Source organism: Gymnoscopelus braueri, assembly GCF_963280865.1.
Source record: "Gymnoscopelus braueri genome assembly, chromosome: 1".
Taxonomy (NCBI): domain Eukaryota; kingdom Metazoa; phylum Chordata; class Actinopteri; order Myctophiformes; family Myctophidae; genus Gymnoscopelus; species Gymnoscopelus braueri.
The window spans coordinates 15,899,283-15,922,735 of record NC_137603.1 but is presented as its reverse complement, the minus strand read 5'-3'; the positions used below and the strand labels follow the sequence as shown (position 1 = coordinate 15,922,735).

Here is a 23,453-nt window from a genome sequence, read left to right as displayed (position 1 = left end):
CAGAGTGAGGGACACATCGCTCATGGGAATTAAACGGCCCAAGTGAAGAAATAACGGGACTCGTGTTTTCGAGGATAAACTCAGTGCTTTTTGATAAAAAAAAAAAACATCTTCAATTAAACTTCATGTGAAAAAACGGAGAGAGGAAATCGGCTTCCTGGTCGGGTGGGGAGGGTGGGGAAGGGGGAAAGATAGATTATTATAATATTCATGCTCTGTGTTATAAGGAGATTGGAGAAACACGTTTTGTGTTGGCCGAGCCGAATATAAGACAAATACTATAGAAAAGAACAGGGGACCTCATCATCATCATCCAAGGGGAGGAGAGAGAGAGAGAGGGGGGGGGCACGAATGACAGTCGGGCAGCCTATAAGTAAAGCACTTGCGCAAAAGCAAAAAGGCTGGAAGTGGGTTGAAGCATGGGCTGTGCTTCAAGTATTCATATCTCTGATAGGGTGGTCTACCACAGTGGAAAAGAGTCGGAGGATTCCCACTCTCCCCAGCAGACTAACACCACTCAGCATCAAGGAAATCCTGCCTCGGGACTGCCGATTAAACCCGCGAGTATCAAGGTGAGAGAGACTATACATTCTATATACATTCAAGGAGATCAGGTGTGTGTGTGTGTGTGTGTGTGTGTGTGTGTGTGTGTGTGTGTGTGTGTGTGTGTGTGTGTGTGTGTGTGTGTGTGTGTGTGTGTGTGTGTGTGTGTGTGTGTGTGTGTGTGTGTGTGTGTGTGTGTGTGTGTGTGTGTGACCATTGCATTCAGACAGTTACACACGCACGCACACACACACACACACACACACACACACACACACACACACACACACACACACACACACACACACACACACACACACACACACACTGTGTGTAATATACCATTGCATTCAGACCGTTGCAAGAGGCCTGTGAATTTTCGCTCCAATCAAATTATGAAAATTCCATACTCAAAACATGACTGCTTTGTTTGCTATTGACCATGTTCTGGCAATGCTAGGCCATGATACTTATACAACCAGTCAGTGGTAGGTCACAGGTTCAAGATCTGTACACATAACCCCAGGTGAATTCTCTCCACAGGGTTTAGAGGCAGTGTGAATGTTGAGGATGTAGGACATTATTCACAATGTAACAGTTCTTAAAGAAAGAAGCACTGCATCTTCTTTCTTTCTATTGAGTACTAATGCATATTATCAGTTAAACTTGGGGACTAACTCCTTTCTTAGAATAAAATGGCAACAAGGCTACACGTTTGGCCTACTTTTGCCATAGATCTAGTTGAGCCCGCACCAGTCAAACTCAAGTTCAATCCATCACTCTCCCAATTTAGCCCAGCTTGTTTTTGATAGGATGCCCTTTAACATTCAGCTTTGATTCAAAAGTTAGGCACTATAGTCTAGTGACTAGACAAATGGTGCATCATCAAACATTAATTAAAGAACAGTTGAAAAGGGTTATGACATGACATGATTATGCATAGTTTCTTACTCGTTTATTTTGTCAAAACCTTCATACTTTGTGAATAAAAAATAATCGTTTAAAATATTTTTGACCTTTTCCATGATCTACAGTATTGGACCATAAATACAAATTGATAAGTGGCTTTACTATTCAAGTGGCTTGCAGAGTGGCTTGTAGAGTGTCTAAAAAACATATTTTCTGAAATTATTAGGCTATTAAAATTATTCTACCACATAATTACACTTTAAGGATAGACAACCACAGACTTTTCTTTATAAAGCTGGATTTTATCATAGCATTTTGTTAGTGCACCTTGACTACATTTATATTAGTCGATAATACTGTAAATGTACTGTTGAATATGCTGTTAATTCACTTTGAAATGTATATCTATAGCTGTTAATAGATCATACACCATGAACCATGCTAGTTGGCTGAGCAAGAGTTCTGTAGTATACCTAAACCCCTGGATTCTGGTACTTTATTCCTAATCCCTGTGAACTGTGGTACTACCATGATAATGGAATTCCCCCCCGCGGGATCAATTAAGGCCTATCTACCCATCTATTCTACATCTTGCTTGGAAACACCATGTCAAGCTAACATACCATGTCTCCTTTGAAATCAGCGTTGTGCACAAAACAAGTGATATTTTATTTAAATGTATTTCAATGGAAGTTGACCAGGAGAAACAGTGCTCATACAGCAAGTGATAAAACGGCGGTTTGGGGATCCCCAGATGACAGTAAAGTAACAGTAAAGAAAATAAATGAAATGGAAAAAAGTCCATTGCATCAAACGTAATCAACAAACTATATTATAAAACTGGTCATACATTGGCCAAATTGTCAAAAAAGGCAAAAAAAATTAAGGGGGGTCCCCAGTTCAAATATGATTATTTTTGGGGGTCACGGTCTGAAAAGGTTGAGTACCACTGCCATAAAAGATCAATATTGGCCTTTAATTGCTTTGGAAAGGTTCCATTGCCCATGTCATTGTCTTTTATTAGCAGTAGATTGCTTCACCATGTGCTGACTGCACAGTTGAGCCACTGGAAAGAAGCTACAAGAAAAAAATCATCAGTGTCAATTTAACTCTGAGAGTATACAAATGTAACCATTTTGGACCATTTTGTACACTGACAGAGTTACAAATGTATAAATTACCACTGAGGATTTGAGTTTGATTGTGAAGGCAGGGATACATAATGACTGGAGTGGTTTCTGACAATATGTAGGAATTTTATGAATAGGAGGTTTTACTGTTAATATCATTTATATTTAATATTGCTGTCCCACAAACCACCTAATATTTGAAGAGTTGGTCTTCAAAGCCATGTATTTTCAGATTATCTCGGGAGGTTCAAGTATTTAAAAAATATATTTTTGCACAAATAATTTGCACCTAACTCTACATAATCATAACTTGACATTAAGGGGCATTTTACAGGTTAAATTCAATGACATTTGTAGGCTATATTCCTTTTATTTTTTGGGAACAACAATCTCACCTCAGTGTTACAGATTATTGCTCATTTCTTGTGTGTGTGTGCGCGCGTGTGTACACACACAGGTGCATGTGCCTAGTACAAATGCTATGTAACAATGCAATTCCATTAATGCAATAGGTTTGAGAAGTGGCCTGTGTGTGTGTGTGTGTGTGTGTGTGTGTGTGTGTGTGTGTGTGTGTGTGTGTGTGTGTGTGTGTGTGTGTGTGTGTGTGTGTGTGTGTGTGTGTGTGTGTGTGTGTGTGTGTGTGTGTGTGTGTGTGTGTGTGTGTGTGTGTGTGTGTGTGTGTGTGTGTGAGAGATTGTTTGACACACCGCAGGCTATTTGAGGACCTCTGTCAAGCTAAAGTTTGTGGCCAAATGTCACCACAGGATCCAGTGAGAGGGCAATGTGACAAATGCCCCCGACCTAAACACGCCCACTGTGCTTCTGATTGAATGAGTCCCCTGATTGAGTTAGACTAATGGCATGTAAATCTCCTTCAACTGGAGATGGTTAAACCCTGTTGTGTAAGGTGTCAGCATCAACATTTTCTTTGTCATTCCAAATGGACAGCCATGCTCAGCCATGCTTATTACACGTCACTCTCCACATTAGCAGAATTAGATTTTGCCACTTACTGATCCGCTCCCATTGAATCTTGCCTTTCCCAACATCCTTCACTGTGGTCCCTTTTTCTGGTGTGTGTTTTCACAGTAATATACTGTTGCTGTTTATATGAGATTAGTATTGATTGTTTGTCGTTCTGGAATTGCATAAGTTCCCCTTGCTTAGACTTCATTGGTCCCTAGTAGCCTATAATTTCTTTTTTTTCCCGCCCCTTTTCACCCCAATTTATTCGTCATGCCAATTGATTCCTCCCCAGTCCCCACACACATTTCTGTGTATTATCACTGCTGTTGTATCCTAATGACTCACGTGCCAGTGAGGAGCCTCCACCGGGAGGACGTAGAGCCTTCGCCCTACTCCTCCCGCCCAACACTCCCCGCTGACAGGTGCCGCCCCCAGCCCGTAGGATTACGTGCAGTGACAAATCTCACCCTTCCCGCCAGGCTTCCCTCCCCCGGACACAGGCCAATTGTGTTCGTATAGACGCTCGACATTCGAACCCCCTAGACTCCTACTTTACCTCCGCGCCACGTGACCTGAGCGCCGATTTCTTTTCAAAAAGCATTATTTCTTCATTGTATCTCAATAATCAGGCATTGATTTAGGACCTATCTATAACACTCAGCCCTGCATTTAATGCTTTGATAAGATTTAATATTAAGACTCAGTCTGACCTTTTGTGCAGTGAGGACAATCAAGTGGTACCACTACACACCTGAAAAACTGTCACTACAAAGTAAACAAGACCCAGATCTCTATCTAGTACTATGTGTTTATTTGTGTCGCTGTGAGTACAAACATGTAGCCTGTGTTCCCAAGCTTGTGTCAGGAGGTTTTGTCAACACACATGGGGGATACCTACACAGGCGACACTAAATGTTGAGTTGACTACTAAGTCTCTGTTTACTCTACCTAGAAATTTGTAATGCTTTTAAAATGTGAACTAGTTAATGTGTCTTATATTTTTTTACATTTATACAGATGTTTTTGTGTGCTTGTGAAACCCGCATGTGCCTTGGAGTGTCGGTGGGAGAGTTTGAGAGTGTGATGTTAGCCTTTGTCAAGGGTATGTTACCATCTGGGCCGCTCTAGCTATGATAAGGCTCAAGTACAAGGTCTTATGACAGCTGTGTACAGCCCAATTTATACTCTGTTGTACAGTGGTGTCGCTCGCCAAAAATAACAGATTTTCAAGCAAAACAAATCACAGCACAATGCTTAAAAGTCTGTTGGCAGACTTTTGTCTCTTTGTGTGTTGAGAATGATGTGGGGTAAAGCCATCTCTCACATCAGCTTCAGACTTTTCCCATTAAACTTCTCCATGCCAAAGGTGAGAAGGTTGTCAAGATGTCTTGGTGTGAACTGATGCTCTGTCTGGGAAACACTCAGCTACATTTGGTTGCCAGCAAGTAGAAAGTTGACAGAGAGATTTTTGAACAAATGACAAACGTAATATTTGTACTACATTTACAAATCATCCAATATATTTAACGATGGGAGAAGATATAATCCGATTGGGACCTGGTCCACTTCTGTCCTGTTGTCAGTTTTCTATACCTCTCTTTTTGGTGTGTGCTCCTTTGAGCCTTCTCTGGTCACTAGAGTAGAGATTGTGTGTGTTTAGTCTAAGTTGAGAGCCATTGGGTAATTTATTCCAGAGGAAGGCAAAGGCTTCGTGTGGTGATGAATTAATCCACTGTGCTTTTTCTGTTGGCTGAGAGGAGGGGGACTGATATTGGCGCTCTTTCTCTCTCCCTCTCTCTCTCTATCTCTCTTTCGCTTTTGCTCTCATCACACTTTTCTTCTGTTCCCTCCACTCCTCTGGCCCCCCTTGTGTTGTTTTTGTTTCATAACAAGGGGCTTTTCCCCTAAGCTATTACCAATTCACTGTACAAAGTGAATGCTTTTTTCCCTCTCTCATTGGCACTGTCGCCACTATCTCCTGTACAATTAATTGTATAACAATCTCATTCAGTACAACCATTGAAAGGACAACTTTCAATTGACCTCAATGGCCCTGTCTTTGTCTTTGTGGTAACAGCTGGGGGCAGGATCTATTGATGGACTAGCTTGTCTATGTATAGCAAGTATGTTGTATTTTTGTACCATGTACAAATATTAGTGGCTGTTATGTATTACTTATCGAAGCCAAAAACAAAAAATATATTGTCACATTACTAATTATCACTGAACCCTAATTCATACGTCATCGTGTTACTTTTTCCAAGCAACTTCCTGACAAGGTATAAAGTAACCCTGATTAATGCCCTAATTTTGATATTGTTTTGGTTATACAGAAACGGATAAATGACTAGAACCCATATGGACAAATATCTGTTTCAACGTTACAGTACATTCTGTGTTTAATTTCAACAAAGTGTCAGCTGGCATGTGACCATGTGCTTGCCTTCCTGTCGGGGTTATCTCTAGTAGCACTGACAGGGTACTTTTTTGCCATTTCATAATTAGCTCTTCATCTGTGCTGGCAAATGAGATAAAGGCTGGGAGGAGAGGAAGCACAATGTGTACCCTAGGGCAGTCGGAACGCAGACTTGGGTTGCGGGATATCTATTGGGTCACAGAATTGTACAGCAACATTATTTCGTATGGCAACCTCTGCATTAGCCAAGTAATGAAAAAGCGTATTTTTAGGTAAATGTTCACGTTTTAAACTCGGTTTTCTGATTACATTATATTACATTACAGTCATTTTACACGCTTTTATGCAAAGCGACTTACAATAAGTGCATTCAGATGGGCAATGACTCTGCTGTCCTGACATCAGTGGGGAGTTCATTCCACCACTGTGGGGCCAGAACAGAAAAAAGCTGTGACCGTGTAGATCGGCCAGAAGAACCCTTGAGCGGTGAGGTCAATCATAATCATAATCTGATCAATCATAATGATTACTGGTAAAAAAAAAAACGTGCTTTGACTCTTATAAATTTGGCTTTTATGAGCGCACAAATGCTTTGTTCTTAATTTCCTTCTGCTCTTGTAGCAGACTAGCAGTCAAACAATTAGTTTGAACCACATGAACCCTAGCGTCCAACATTAGGGCAAACATTCAGCAAAAATAGTACTACATATGGTTTAATATCATAACTAATTATTACATTGGGTTGGGTCGTGACAAGCATGAATCAATATTTCCGGGTCTTTGCTGAAAAGGAGTATTAATTGGCAGTGTTCGAGCTACTTAAATCTTTGTGATTTTTCACAGACTTTTGTATATACAGTAGCCAAGTTTTGGTATGTTTCCAGAGATTTTACTGTTGATATACATTCACTGTGTTAGAATAGTATGTAAATGCTCAAGGGTAACAATAACAAATACAAGAACGCTCGCCCGAAAACACGCTCGCCTGGGTCAAATCCGGCGACCTCGGAACGGTCGCCACGGTTATTCCTAAACGTAACCTCAGTAAAACTATGCCTAAACCTAACCTTATTCCTAAACGTAACCTCAGTAAAACTATGCCTAAACCTAACCTTATTCCTAAACGTAACCTCAGTAAAACTATGGCTAAACCTATCCTTATTCGACTTAACCTCAGTAAAACTATGCCTAACCCTAAACTTATTCTTAACCTTAAACTCAGTAAAACAAATATGAGAATACAAGAACCACGGGGGGCGAGCGGTCCGCAGAAAAAGGGGGGGGGGGGCGAGCGTATTCTGGTTACCACAATAACTACTACATATTCAAACAAATAGTCTGTGCCATGATTACATAGTTGGTAATTACACATACTTGGGTACCAAGTATTGATTCCAACATTTGTAACGATGAACACCTGTTATTTCCTTCTACTATTCTTGTATTTGGTGTTGCTGGTGCTGCTGCTGATACAAGACACATTTTGGACCTCAAACTATAAAGAATCATCCATCACTAAATCAAAACAATTAAACAAATACAAAGGTGCATTGTCAGAACTCTTTGTACAATCTTTTGCTTTCACTTGATTTTCAGTTGGTGGACATTTAATTTCTACTTTTGCTGCCATCCTTGAGAGCATTCAAATTAATTCACTATTTGATGGAAAATTATGTTAGTGAAGGTAAAGTATTTTTGATTGTAGTCGATTTACCAATGGAGATTTATTATTATTATATATAATTTAGAAATGAAAAATGGTGCATCTTGTCTGAATGCTCAGAGGGCCCTTCTACTATATGTTCGCTTATTAGGTGTCAGATAAGGTTAATGTACTTTTGGAACAGACCCACTCATTGTTTTTGAAATAGTCTTAACAAATAAGGCTACATTGAAAGCTTGTTCTATTCCCCCTCAAGGTGAAGAACTTGGTATCATAATGTCAGCATGTGATAGCCAGCCTCACAAGATTGTGGAAATGGTATTCTTACAAAACAAGACACCGCAAGTGTTTACTTTATAGCCATGCTCTCTGTTCAGTTTCAGAAGCTTGCAGGAATGTGAATGTGAACAAGCCCAGGTCTACTGATGGCCTTAAGCTCGTCCACAGTTACATAATTTCCATTTGCTGGGCTCGTGTCGGGGTGTCTTTTCTGGATGTCACAGTTTGCTACCGGTGGATGCGTTCTGAATGGGGCTTCAAGCTCCGTGCATCTAGATTTGTCGAGCCCCAGAATAGAGCAGTGGTTCTCAAATGGTGTGCAGAGGCACACTGGTTGTGCCATGAGATCCATGTCCAGGTGTGCCTTGGGATTTTGTGACAACCACACACAACCATACAAAAAGTTATGAATGATCTTTTAATTTACTATTAGTACTTTGTGCGCACCCGTTCCCAATGCAGAAGAAAATTGTATACCGTAATAATATATATTTGAACCACTTTCAACCTGGTGTCCCTTGTTTACTTTTATTTGTTATTATTGTTTTCACAAATTGGCAAAAATAGATTTACAATGCATCGCGATGCAGCGCATTGTGGGCGTTCAGATTGGCTATTTTCGCAATTAAAAGATGGGTACTTTCATAATTACCTTCATGTAAACATCTTAGATGGCATTAGTAAAAACATGTTTGTAATAACACTGTTCTAGAGGCCATTTTGCATGGATGGTGGAGGTTTTGAATTGCCTTATGGTGTGCTTTGGGCACAAAAGCTTTGAAAACCACTGGAATAGAGTATACCATGATATGAGAATGTGGTTGAGTTGCATACTGCGTATTCTATTGAATTTTATTTCATTTGTTAATTGATGAATTGCACCTTCCCTCACGATGCTAATCTCCAGGGCCAAATTTCACTACTTAAATATTATACACTTTTATTGACCAGAATCCCCAGGGGGGTCTATTGGTCCCCTCCTTTTTTTCCCCTCTACACCAAATCTCTTGGCCCGGAAAATAGCCGATCTACAAGCTCACAACAACGCGTCATTGTGAGCTTGTTAGATCGTCTATTTTCACTGAATATTTACCGATTTTTTTCACTTGAGTTTTCACGTCTATTTTGGTCAAACGTTCGGCCTATTATGACATGCCCCAGAATAGGGATGGTAGGGATCATGTGGTTAACCCATTAAGACCTGAGGCGATTCTTAACATGTTTTTTAAATCCTAACAGTTTTTTGAAAAAAAAATATAAAAAATATTTTTTCACGATTTTTCAAAAATAGCAGATCTACAAGCTCGTAGCGCGGCACTCGGTATATCGGCTTGTATATCTGCTATTTTTGAATAGCCAAAGAAATCTAAAGTGACTCAGATGCGTTCCCGGTCTTAATGGGTTAAAGTGGGTTTGAAGCTTACACCATGTTTCAACCCACATCATCAAAAACTGAGTTCATTTGAAATTCACCCTCCTCTTGCATAATATCATACTGTTGGAGTTTTCCATAGGCGTATTTTATTCTCCCCTGTGAGAGAGAGAGCCTAATGTGGTGATTGAGGCCTGCTGTAACTATGCGTGACGCACCATATTAACCCTTCGCAACAGCCTCTGGTTACTGGAGAACTTTGGCCGGTTTCATGCTTCGTCACACTGTTCAGCGTGCAGTCAGAACGCAGTGGGAGAATGGATGTGTGTGTGTGTGTGTGTGTGTGTACAGTATGCACTACTTACATGACTCGGGGGCAAGATTCACAAGGCTTTCTCCGCAGTGGTGGAAAAAAGTACTCAAATGTTTTACTTAAGTAAAAGTATCAATACTGCAATGTAGAAGTACTGTGTTACAAGTGAAAGTGCGGAATAACAAATTTAGTAAAAGTACAAAAGTATTTGTATCAAGATGTCCTTAAAGTACCAAAAGTAAAAGTACTAAAATGTTTGAAAATAGCAGATCTACAAGCTAGCCTAGGTTTAAAATGGAGCTAAAGTGATTAATGTATGTTTTATAACGTAATAATTTATATATGCAAAGTATCTAGTAACTAAAGTTTTCAAATAATTGTAGTGGAGTAAAAGTACAATATCTGCCTCTGAGGTGTAGTGGAGTAGAAGTAAAAGTATAGACAATTGGAAATACTCCAGTAAAGTAAAAGTACCTCAAAATTGTACTTAAGTACAGTACTTGAGTAAATGTACTTTACACCACTGGCTTTCTGAGATGAAAAGAGCAGTTTAGCAGTAAATGTGCTCCTGAGATCTTGGATTGAAATTTGACCTGCCGCCCCGTCACCCTTAGGTGTTCACTTGACTGAAGTTGACCTGTAAGGCTGTCACGATCATGAAAGTTTACTTGACGATTAATTGTCATTCTGCAGTACAATTCATTGCGATAAAGTCATTTAATTTGACTTTTAGGCTTCATAAACAAAAATTACACAGGACAGATATGACAAATAACTTAACTATGCGAAAGAATTACTGACATATTTAATGTCAGTAATTCTTAATAACTTTTTTTTACAAAATAGTGGAAATAGCCAATCTACATGCGGCTCGTTGTGAGCTAAGCTTGTAGATCTGCTAATTCTGCTATTATTATTATTAATTTTAATGTTTGAACATGTACATGCTTATGGATAGATGGATTATTTAAATGAATTGCGATAAAGCGATTATGTCCTAATCGTGACAGGCCTATAATTGACCTGCATCCTATTGATTGTTTAGTAGGCAGAAGATGGGCTCTGCGCTGGCCTGCTGAACACCACAGCCAGCCTCCAGAAGCTGGCTCCTATCCTGTGTTCCATGGACACAGCTTTAGGAAAAAGGGAAAGGTTCCATGACTTCCAGCATTCCGTGCCCTCTGGACCACTTAAACCCCAGCGTCCGTATTGTGGGGAAAACCTCTCGCAGAAAATGGCAGATACAACGCGACGCATTGTGAGCTTGTTGTATGTTTAATGTAGAGCGAAAACAGAAAAGTCACTATCATATAGAGCCCTGACCGGACTCCGGTCAAACAAGTATGTGGATTAAGTGGTTTCAACCTGGTGGCCCTTTATGTCATTATACGTGAAAATGTTTTCACGATTTTTCAAAATCTTTCAAAATCTTTCAAAATCTTTCAAAATCTTTCAAAATCTTTCAAAATCTTTCAAAAATAGCAGATCTACAAGTTGTGATACATTTTGAGCGTGTAGATTGGCTATTTTTGCTTTGAAAGTATAAAATACTGTTGTGCTCCTTCTCCTGAAATTGTACCCCTGTTTCACTTGTGGAATTGTATTCCCAAGTCTTTTTATGCATTCCTGCAATATGGTTTGATTAAGTAAACCAGTAAACAAAAGCATAATTTGAAAGCAATCGTGCATGTGTGTGTGTGTGTGTGTGTGTGTGCGTCTCACACCAGTTGAAAGTTTTAAAGTCATTTGTTTTCTTTAGCCACTGTTGGTGTACACCTTAGCGACAAGGTTGACCCTGCCCTTAGTTAAGTTGAGATAGTTTTTAGTTTGTGAATGAAGGCCTTACTGTGTACAGAACAAGAATACAGTGAATCTGATATTTGATAAAAAAAAAGAAAAAGGGTGTGCATGCCATTTGCATTTGTGTGTCAAACACTATCCGAGTGCTTGGGCTCGTGTCACTCACTGATCCCTCATGCGACGGTGACATCAGAGCTCCACTTTTAGCAGGTGAAGAAGAGGAGGGGAAGTCCAGTGATTATTTAATACTTCATCTCACAGCCAGGAGCACACCGATAGTGTAAATATATACAGTATTATATAATATCACGTGTGTGTGTGTGTGTGTGTGTGTGTGTGTGTGTATGAATGTGTATAAATATATATCGGCCTATATATATTTATATACACACACACATACACACATACACACACATTCCTTTCATAAGCTATTCAGGTCGGGACAGTTTGGCGCCACCTGTGGTGGAGCCATGCTGGAGATGGGGCTGGTTGGTGTGTTAGGGTTAACAATTGCTAATACTAATCCCCTGTCTAGGCTAGAAGGCAGGTGCTGTTATTGCAACTGTTCACTTGGGCCAGGCCCTGGGTCTAGCAATGTACTTGATGTACACAAAGTTTACAGGACTAGTACTGAGGATATAGACAGCCTTAATGTGTAGTTACTCGTCCCTTGTCGTGATGAATACCTTGGCAGAGATGGAGGAGGGGCCGATCGCCATGGAAGGTTTTCCGGTAAGCTTATTTTGTGGTGTCACTGGACCAGGTATAGTAGCGTCCCAGTTTGACGTAGCTAATTCCCTTAGCGTGTCTCCTTGCCTTAATGGCCTTTGACCTTACCTAGAAGGAACCAGGACAGCAAGGGGAGACTGCTTCATGGTTTATGACGATGAACTGCAGGGTGTATGAAGTAAAAGTGATGAGTGAGAGGGGACCAGATGGAGACAAGCAATTGGTTTTAGTGGCAGAGTTTTCATTTAAGCTCAGAATTTAACGTTTCATAATTTCAATTTTGAAAATGTATTTCAATTATAGTTTGATTCATTTTTTTTTATTTCACAGTATCAATTTTATGTCATGTTTTTATTCTGTTGTTTTATTTCAGCACTGTAACTTGCTCATTTGAGGAATTCCTTGATGTACTGTGTATATATGGGCGTAATGGAGATTTGGAGGTGAGAATGTCAGTGACTGTGAAGGAGTCCAGCACATGGGACTGAACACACAGTAAAAATCCTCAGTGTTCATTTATCCGTTTCTAACTCTGAGTGCGTACAAATGTGGTCCATTTAGATTTTGGTGTACTTTCAGAGTTAAATAAATTAACAGAGGATTTGACTGACCGTGGCCGTGCAGGCTTTAGATGGGAGTATGGTTCTCAACCCTTCACCCCCCCCCCCACCCAAATAATCATATTTGAACTGGGGACCCCCACACACTGTTAAGCACTTGGAATTGTGGGAGTTGAGGCATTAATTTTTTTTGACTCAGTCCCACAGATAAATATTGTGAAAATAGCAGATCTACAAGCTCACAACACCTCTCCACAAAATCATGTGGGGACCCCCCTGGGGGTCCCGACCCACAGGTTGAGAACCACTGGAGTAGACGACTGGAGAGACTGGGAGAAAGCGGGAGGAGCGCTGCCCCCCAGTGCCCTGGCCTGGATGGCTTATGCTTAATTTATCAGTCATGGTACGATGGTGTCGCCCGCTGAAAATAGCCGATCTACAAGCTCACAGCGCGTCTCATCGCAGTGTGTTGAGAGCTTGTAGATCGTCTATTTTCGGTGCGCAACGCCGCACGTTGGATGAAGTACAAATCAGGCTTTAGGATTGTCATGGTATTAGGGGGATTTAAGGGTAATCTGGATGAGGACAGAAATACCTTGAAGGTGAACAGTGAAGAAAGTGGCCACGCTCCTCGCAGATCTATTTAATCATCACTCATCCATTTAATGTAATTATTCATTTCAACATGTAGGCAAAACCACTGAGAAATTAATCTCCATATGTCCCTAAATGTGATACATGTTGGCCCTTAGGGTGTTATAAATGTAGCTTTGTTGCCATCGAGGGTTTTTGCATGTGTTGCAGGAAGAGATTGTAAATTCGTTGCTATTAATAACATCAGAGTTGGACAGATATATCTGGAATATGGTGGCTTGTGTTATGCCTCTGTTGGCTCAGTGGGCTGTGAGTTTCATGTGTGCATATCTCTCTCTCTCTCTCTCTCTCTCTATCTATACAGTATACAGTTTCTCTCCCTCTCTCTGTCTCTATACAGTACAGTATCTCTCTCTTGCTATCGCTATCTCTCTCTCTCCGTCTTTCTCTCTCTCTCGGTATCTCTCTCTATATACAGTACAGCAGGGGTCTTCAACGTTTTCAGGCCAAGGACCCCCTAGCTGAGAGAGAGATGAAGCAGGGACCCCCTACTCTATATTGTATAAAATTGTGTTTCAGATTAAAGTTTTTTTTTACTTAGTCTGCTCTTTTTTCCACACCTATAGCCTCTTTGCCAAAAATAGCCGATCTACAAGCTCTCAACGCCTCGTAGCGCGAGGCGTTGAGAGCTTGTAGATCTGCTATTTTTGGCTAATGTTCCCCTAAGAAAAGGAATTCTGGTTCAAGTAGTTAATGTAAAAAAACTAAATCCTATCACACAAAGATTTGGCGGACCCCCTATAGTAGCTCTGAGGACCCCCTAGGGGTCCCGGACCCCCTGTTGAAGACCCCTGCAGTACAGTATCTCTCTCATCCCTGTTGACATGTATGGACTCTGATCTCTTTTCCCGGTCTCTAACCCTCATCACATGGTCTGTCGGCAGGAAATGCATCACAGCAAGGCCTCAGTTACTCTCCTTGGCACAGTGATGCACAGATCACACACACACACACACACACACACACACACACACACACACACACACACACACACACACACACACACACACACACACACACACACACACACACACACACACACACACACAGCAGTACACATTTGTATATATGCACGCAAATATATGCTCACAGCAGTACAGACGACGGAGAATGCAGGCACGTCTAGGCAACGTTGATAGCTTGTATCTCTCTCTCACATACAGTAAACACGTACGTAAATGTGTTTTAAAGCGTATGCACATTGTCTCTGTTCTTCCATTCAAAGAACACAAGCACACATTATTCTGAAACTGGGTATAGCCAGGCACACATAATGCAGTGGTTCTCAACCCCCATGGGTCATTGAAGGGGTTCCAGGGGGTCCCCAGCAATCACAATCACTTTAACCACTTTAACCATATTTCCACAACACGTGGAAAATGCCATAAAAATCTTGAAAGTGTGACAAATTTGGAACAATTTACAATTGTTTTGAACACAAATCTTCTCGTAAGGGGGTCCCTGGCACAACATTTTTTCAGGTGGGGTTCCGTGGCCAAATACATTTTGGGGGTCCTTGATATGATACATGTTTGAGAACCACTGACATAATGAAGTAGGATGCTTCCGTTCTGTCATCTTGGCTGTGGTGTACGGCTGTGGTTTTATTATTTATATATATATATATATATATCATATTTTTAGGTGCATGTCTGTACGTTCACATGCTCGTGAACTGATGAGTCATGACATGCGATCATACGTCCCCCATTGTTCAATAAGCTTTCAGTACTCTTAGTTGCTAGTTGCTAATGCTAGTTAGGCCTGTCACAATTACTACATAATTGCAATTGTTTCCATGTTGAAAAATGTCCATCATACATAAAATAAACAGCTCAACATGCTATTTCCACTATTTTGAAAGTGTAACGTTATTAAATAAGTACATAGTGTATCAGTCATTACTTTGTATATTTAAGTTATTTGTGATATCTGCCCTTTTTATGTGCAAGTTTTCTTTACGAAGCCTAAAAGCCAAACAGAAATGTAATTTTCCAATGTGCCTAAAGCACAATTAAATCATTAAATCGCAGTTATTTGTGTGACAATGAATCGTCAAGTAAAATGTCATGATCGTGACAGCCCGTGACAGCCCTAAATATAGTTTGCAGATTTTCTGTCAGAGTCATTCTTCAAAAGTAATTTCTGGTACGCCAGTGAGAAATGGGACAGGTCACCAAGGATGAAGTAACTACTGTAGTCGTTTTGTGTTAACTCTGTATTTTTAAACCTCTTGACGTCATTCATGGGCATTAGGGACTAAATTCCAGGACAAGGATGAATTGTCTCTCCTGTGTAAGCTGGGGTCTTCTGCCACCATGCGTATGTGCACATGCCAGAAGTCTTGTGCTATTGGGGTGAGGCATAAGAGATATCACTGCAGACAAAATGAAGGGCAATTGTGTGTGTGTGCGACATAAAAACCAAGCCATTCGTTTAGGGAGTATGATAAGAAAATGCTGTGTCTATGAAACATAGTTAACATTCACTGCCTGCTTACATGCTGCCTTCCTTCCAAGGCTATAGAAGTGCTTTAACAGGGAGGTAGACCAGTTGTTCTAAGTTCCTCACAGAGACCGTTTGCTGCATTGTTTTTGAAGCAGTGGTTCTCAAACTTTTCCATGTCAAGGACCCCCAAATTCACATGTATTTGGCCGCGGACCTGCCCCGCCTGAAAATATTTTGGCAACTTTGGGCAACTCTTGTAATTTGCCTGAATGTCATGGCTTAAATAGTAGTAGAATGAACCTAGTTTATTTAGGGTATTCCTATGTGTAGAGTACATTCCTTATATATATTCGTCTTATCATCTGCATTATTGATAGTTACTAGATTATCTGAGAGAAGGGATTGATTTCTTGGAGATGCTGATCTCCAACAGTGGTTTCCTCGAAGGTGATTATTGTTTCTTGGAACGGATTAGATTTGAGCACGTCGACCTGCATCATCTGCTATCCAATCATCCATCGCTCGGCTTCTGTCTGCCTTCCTGTTTTAGTACAGAGTAGACTATGAGTGTAGAATTGCTAAAGGAATAAACTAAAGAGTCAACACTTCCTTCCAGCTGTAGCAGATGCAGTAGAGACAGACTGAGGTCTGAAAAGTTCCATTATATACTGTAACTATATTTTCTTTCTTTTGTAAGATTGTCTCCTCCTGGAGACAAAGACTGTAGTTACATTCACAAAGTAAATACTTTCTTACTCACACAAACCCTAGTAAATAAAGCAAAATAACTGATGTACAAAATGAAGCTCGTCTGACTGAATTAAATCATATGGTTGTCACTCACGTTCATGATGAGATAATTCCTTTTAACGTTCATGAAAGTCCTTGCGGGCTTGTTTCCAATGAGGGCCTGTGAGCAATTAGGGGTTAAGAGTCTTGCTCAGGGACAAATTTCATTTCATCGACTCATATGCTGGCGTGGCCTGGAATCGTACCTGGGGCAACCAGGGCCTCTGGCTCCCTAGGCGGGCTCACTAACCACTCAGCTATGGCCGCCCCTAATATATGATAAACGGATAAATCAAAATGTAAAAATGTCACCTCAAAGCATTTCCCAAAATACAGAAACTTTGTTAACAAACTCCCAGACAAACATTCACATTTTATATAAAATATCAAAACATTCATATAACATAATAAGAGCTATCTTACAGGCAGTTATTTGGCACAGGCACATTATGAATGGACTTTAAAGACAAATATAAAGCCAGAGGAGAGCAGTCTTTCTTGTACTTCAAAATTTGGTTGGGCAAGACATTCTGAAATATCATGTAGTATTTTCTTTAAATATATCAAAGTTTAGTGAATACAACTATAATATGGAATTACTTTGACCAACTTTCTACTTTAATACTATAGTATTTATCTCACTTCCTTTCTGATGTGTAACTTAACACTTTCCCCAGATTCTGCAAAGAATCAAGCTCCAAAACGCAAAAAGAGAATATAAAAGCAAAGCATAATATAATGCTTTCAAATCTGTCATCCAAGATAGATATATATCTATATCTATATCTATATCTATATCTATATCTATATATATATATATATCTATATATATTTCAGTCATTTTTATAAGATTAAAGAGTATTAGGTCATAATAGCAATATATGTTCTATTGCTTAAATTGAAAATGTATGTTCAGAATCATCTTCCATAAAACCCCAATGGTCTCGGATATTTCATAAAAGCAAAGGATAAAGCCTCAGTCTGAAATGTCTTCAACTGGTTGGCTGTATAACATCAGCAATAACATAGAATGATAATACCTAAACATAATTCCACATATTGTGCTATTTGTTTAGGAAACACGGCACTAGTGTGGAGGACTCTTTTCCCACTGTTTCACAAATCACAGATTGGGACGGCGTAACAAACATTTTCAGTCATGAGATTTGTGCGTCCTCCTGGCCCTCGCCCTCCTGATTGGCACCCACGACATCCTCAAAAGCCTCCTCAGTATCCTCCATGTCGACATCGCTCCTCATCTGTAGCGTGAGCATCTCATCTGTTCATGTGCGTATTGCATCAACCATCTTCACCAGAGCAGTTATGGTACCTCAGTGATTACTCTGTGCCCTAAATTGATACTGGACCACGTCAATTAGATTTGAGATCTTGCCTTTTTCGTACGGATAATATGAAGTTGTCGCACAGGACCGTCCCATCCCAATGCTCCATCTCTACTTTGCACTGTAGGTCCACCCGATATTCACCAACAGGACAACTCCTGAGCATGTGAAGTTGTCTAGTGTCTACCCACTGTCAGCCAGTAGGATGGAGATGAGCAGTGTCCGGGGACTGCTCTATCTGTTCAACTGTCTTCGGCCCAGTTGGCAGAAACCACTTCAAGAGTGCTGCTGATGCACTCTCACTTTCACTCAGGACACCATTGAAGTTGCCTGTCAGCCCCCATATGCTGCAACCACATGCATGATTTGATTTGATTTTTATTTGATTTCTCTTTATTTAAGTGTCATGCTTCCAAGGAAGCCCAGCCCATATGGACTTACAGGACACTTTTACATTTCATTTGACATGGACAATGAACCGACATGACAATTCACAAACAATGATCAAAACGAATAACCAACTAAAACACCCAAGCTTCATACATGGCAGATTACATAATTGCATGCATAATTGCATGCATTTCCAGTGCTGATCCCTGCATCAGTTTTGCAATGCAGCTGAGGAATGACTGTATAATATGCATCCCACTGGGATGCACGATTACATTATAGAGCTGCACTGGCTGAGACTCAGATTCTATACACATGAAAAGATATTTTTGGGCGCTTTTCTGCCTTTAATAACCCAACACCCCAACAAGTGATGTGCGAACAGCATTTCATAACTAGACTCCGCCAGGTCAGGTAGGTTATTGTGGGCCAGCAATGTTCGGAATTCGCCAATCAGGATGTCATAGGAAAAATTGAACAGATCCGTCTTGATCACATGACCATAGAGATGATGTGTACCGATTTGTGGACAAAATCTGTAGGAGCAATATTGTTTTGCAAAAGTTGGCCTCCTGGTGGCGCTATAATAGGGCAATGTGAAAAGGGTGGCATTTGTTCCTCAACATAATGGGAATGTGCGTGCAAAGTTTCACTGCAATCGGAGTCGGACGCTGCGTTCATGATTTGAGGCCTTTTGTTCAAAACGGGCCACTCCTGCCATCTTTAGGTGCCAATCTTAGCCAATCAGGATGAAATATGAAAAATCGGACAGATCCGTCTTGATCACATGACTATAAAGATATGTGTACCAATTTGCGTGATATTTGGATAATATCTGGAGATCTATCAAAAGAATGTGTTTCACATAAGTCGGCCTCCTGGTGGCGCCATAAAAGGCAGATGTGAAAAATGCAGGGCAGACGTTTTTTCCTTGGTCTCTAGGGAGTGTGCATACAAAGTTTTACGCAGATACAGTGGCATTTCTTCCTCGGTCTAGTGGGAATGTGCGTGCAAAATTTCACGGAAATCGCATGCTGTGTTCATGAACAAAACATAAGAATGCCAGCACTCAAGGAAGTGTCCTTCAGGTACTTTTTATTTACACTCACGGAAGTGAGTAAAAAAAGTCGGCCTACATAAAAAGTCGGCCTACATGAAGGACACTTACGTTAGTGCTGGCATTCTTCTGCTTTTATTGAGCTATCAAAACAAGTCGGTAACATTAATCCCATGTATTTGAGTCAGCTTGTTATCATGCCAATATGAAAATGAATGTTTTAGTTTGCAAAAATACAGGGGTAAATCTAAATGTACGCTGTTGAAAATGTCAGTGTAAAAATAAAATTTTGGTTCTGTAATTGACTACCTATCCTATATTAAAATTGGCTTAAGGGAGGACTGGCCGGCGGATGGGCCGGACCTCTGACGTCATTCTGACTCTGACGAAGGCTGGATATCCGAAACGTTTGTTCATTTTAGAGACATAATAATAAAGTAAACTCACTCTGAGTGCGACCCATTACTTTTATAAATGTTGTCATTCTGACTGCCATAAACAAACCACGGCCACATCACTATGACAACATAACCATAAACAAACCACGAGTCAGCTCCATATATGGGCACGAAAGGCGGCATGCCCATATATTGGTATATATACTGATGACATCAGGAATCTCCATATATGGGCATAAAAGTGACAAAAAACGAAAGATACAGAGATCTCCTTATAGCCTATGGGCATAAAAGGGACATAGGTACAGACAGAAACAGACATCCCCATATATAGGCACAAAAGAGATACAGACAGACGGGTACAACGGGTACACTGACAAAGCCCCGACACTATACTCAGACATATCGGTCGGATCGGTAGTGCCACGTAGCTGTGAGGGCCGCGTAGCGACTCGAACTCTAGATGTGAGGTGTGAGGGCCGAACCTCTAGTAAGGTATACAAAATACAAAAGGTTGTCTCATGTATTGGCCCACCGATATAGGCTATCAGTTGGACTGAGGTCTTTAGATGAGTCTTTGCGCTAAGATGCTGGGCTTTCCTTTTTGTGTGTTCCACCAGAACTCGAGAGCATCAACTAGAAAGAGAGCAAGGATGTTCAGGGATGATGAGTTTTCCCGAGCGAGAGTTTTCCTCTGTTGTGCCAGTGACTCACCTACAGCCGTCTGCTATGCTAATTGTGGGCTTGGTTACTGTGAATAAGAAATGTGGATGGAGCCAGAATACGCACACACGCATGCAAGCAAGCACGCACGCACGCACGCACGCACGCACACACACACACACACACACCAAACTGCACTAATGACATTAGCCTTCGAAACGATTGACTTGCTGTTATATTGGGGTGGGGTAACTGAAACACTGCTTGTAGACAATAATAAATTGAATATGAAAATGAATAACAGATGAGTTTTTATGCTACGATTTAGCTGCCAAACCATCTTGTCACTATATGTGTAACTGAGGCTATTGTAACAACAGCCTAGTGACAGGGCCATTGATCAGTGAGTGACCTGGTTGATTGATTCAGCACATTTCTAAGTGGCTCCACATCAAAATGAAATGATTCTCTTTGAGGTAACTCACGTGGACAGCGAGAGCCGCTATCTGACTGCCTCAGCATGTGGTGAGGTTGACATGTCATGTCACTCAGTGCCATTTAGCTGAGCTCTCTCTGTGTGTGTGTGTGTGTGTGTGTGTGTGTGTGTGTCTATCCATCCATCCGTCTGTCTGTCTGGTACATAGTGTGCGTTCCACACCTGTGGCTGAGACTGATCACTCTAATCAGCCCTAATGAAGAACATTGATTCATCTCTATTTGCTCCACACTGTTTGAAAACAGTTGTACAGCAGCATACAGACAAGCGCTGGAACACACACACACGCACGCGCGCGCGCACGCACGCACGCACGCACGCACGCACGCACGCACGCACGCACGCACGCACGCACGCACGCACGCACGCACGCACACACACACACACACACACACACACACACACACACACACACACACACACACACACACACACACACACACACACACACACACACCATGCACACAAACACAAACATGCACACAAACACAAACATGCACCTACAACATGAAGCAATACAGTAGATTAAATACCGGTTGTTTTACTTCAATGTGCACACTCACTTTTTCTCTGCATTTGAATTGACACTTGTCTATATTTAAAAATCACACCAGTGTGAAGAGAGTGGTGCCTTTCATGAGTTCATTTCGTTAGTTACTTTTTACAGACTTTGATGACTTCAAAGTATTTTTACTAATTTTAAGTACTTTAAAATGTTTTTATTGATTTTTACGTGTTTTTACTCATTTTAACATCTTTTAAGTATTTTTACTCATTTAAAGTATTTTTACTCATTTAAAGTATTTTTACTCAGTTTAGGAACTTTAAAGTGTCTTTACTAATATTTAAGTATTTTTACTCATTTTAAGTATTTTTACTCATTAAGTATTTTTACTCAAAAGTGTGTGTTGTGTGTGAGTGTGTGTGTGTGTGCGTGTGTGTATAATTAGTGTAACTGGTTGCATCTTTGTGTTGCAATCAGCCGCAGCTGTTGAGGCTGTGCTCAAACATACAGAGAGGCCGTGCTCATACACACAGACACACAGACAGACACACAGACAGACACACACCAGGACAAAGTCACTCCTTGGAGTGGCTAGCACCACTCAAAAATAAGTAACGGAAGGAAAAACAAAGCTAGAGACTAGAGAGGGAATTGAACCGAGCGTGCTTGCGGGGACGGGGCTCTGTCAAAGGGAGGGACCCTGTGGGTTGTTGCTAGCGGGGCGGCCATGTGCTTCTTTCCTAAGAAGGCACTAGCAAGGGCAGACGTCCCAAGATTCCCTGCATCCTGGTCCCAGCTCTGGGGTGGAGGAAGCTGTTTACTCTTTCTATCTCTCACTGCTGACGTCTGCGCACCGAACAATGTCATCCAATTTCCTGTTTTTCACTTTAGTGGAAAGCCTGTGTGTGTGTGTGTGTGTGTGTGTGTGTGTGTGTGAAAAAGAGACGGGCAAGAGAGAGAGAGAGAGGGACTGGAGGAGATCCATAGGGCCGGATGTACAGAGAGCAGGATATGGGGTCAGAAGCAGCTCTGCTATGTAAATACATTAGGTGTATAGAGTGGGAACAGCGGCCTGTACGCTGGCCTGATTGCAGCCTGGGAGGACTGTTAGATGCATGCAGTGACTGATCACGCTGCAAGGAAGAAATTCTGTGCTGTCGTAGCAGGCCATACGATCATCTGGAACAATGCGGTTTGAAACTCTGTGAGTTCGTCTGGAAAAAAACGTGAGGTTAATGTGCTAAAAGAGCATTAACCGTTTCGCCTTATTATTCCGCTCATGCATTTCTGCACAGCGGCGCATTTTCTGCTCGGTGCACACGTTCGCGAGCACAATTGCAATGGCCAAAATCGATTACATTAATGATCACAGACTTCCATGCAGTGTGTGTGTGGCACAAAAGGAACAAAAGTACATCTGCACCGAGCCCGACTCAACCACAGACCTGTCAACTGTGATCACTTGCAAAAGTGTGAGCGTAAGTTCTCCCGGTGTGACTGGTATGGCAGAGAGGAGGGGAGGGGACATGGATTACGTAGGCACACACGCACCATGTCCATACTGGCTGCCCGCCTGTCCTGCATGCTCACTCACTTCCCCCGCTTTGTTTGCCCCTGGTTAGGTGCCAGCATGATGTTTGCGGGATGCAAATGCCTGGGTGAGTGATTCATTGCTGTGTGTGTGTGTGTGTGTGTGTACACTGTACTAGAGGAGTATGCTTGGCCGAGGAGGCTGGCAGACTGGCTTGGCTCTGTGTGTGGGGCACAGGCAGGCTATTCCAGTTACACAACCTCAGCTGCATTTGCATTGGTTGTGTCAGTGTCAATTAGAGGGGACTGAAGCCTGATTTCGACTTCCATCGTACGACGCTGTCACACGCCAAAAAATAGCCGCGCAACACCGCCGTACGACAGGAATCTAAATGAAGCAGCACGGGTCTCCCTGGGCTGAGACGGAGCACTGTGTTCTGCTCTGCTAGGCCTCAGCTAGCTTAAGGCCCTGTAGCTAAACTCCATAGTACATCAAAGCC

At 41.4% G+C, this 23,453-nt stretch overlaps 1 protein-coding gene across 3 annotated transcripts in view; it reads left to right on the top strand.

Moving 5' to 3' along the window:
* The first annotated feature begins 167 nt into the window (after positions 1–167).
* pde8a (phosphodiesterase 8A) overlaps positions 168–23,453 on the top strand; it is a 62,047-nt gene continuing 38,761 nt past the window's right edge. The window contains exon 1 of one of the 3 annotated variants that reach the window (XM_080437159.1): positions 168–572. In XM_080437159.1, coding sequence (XP_080293285.1) covers positions 420–572 — 153 coding nt within the window. In that variant the 5' untranslated portion in view covers positions 168–419. Of the gene's footprint in view, positions 573–23,036; positions 23,082–23,453 lie in introns of those variants that run through there. The other 2 variants (XM_080437157.1, XM_080437158.1) reach the window with 2 other exon arrangements.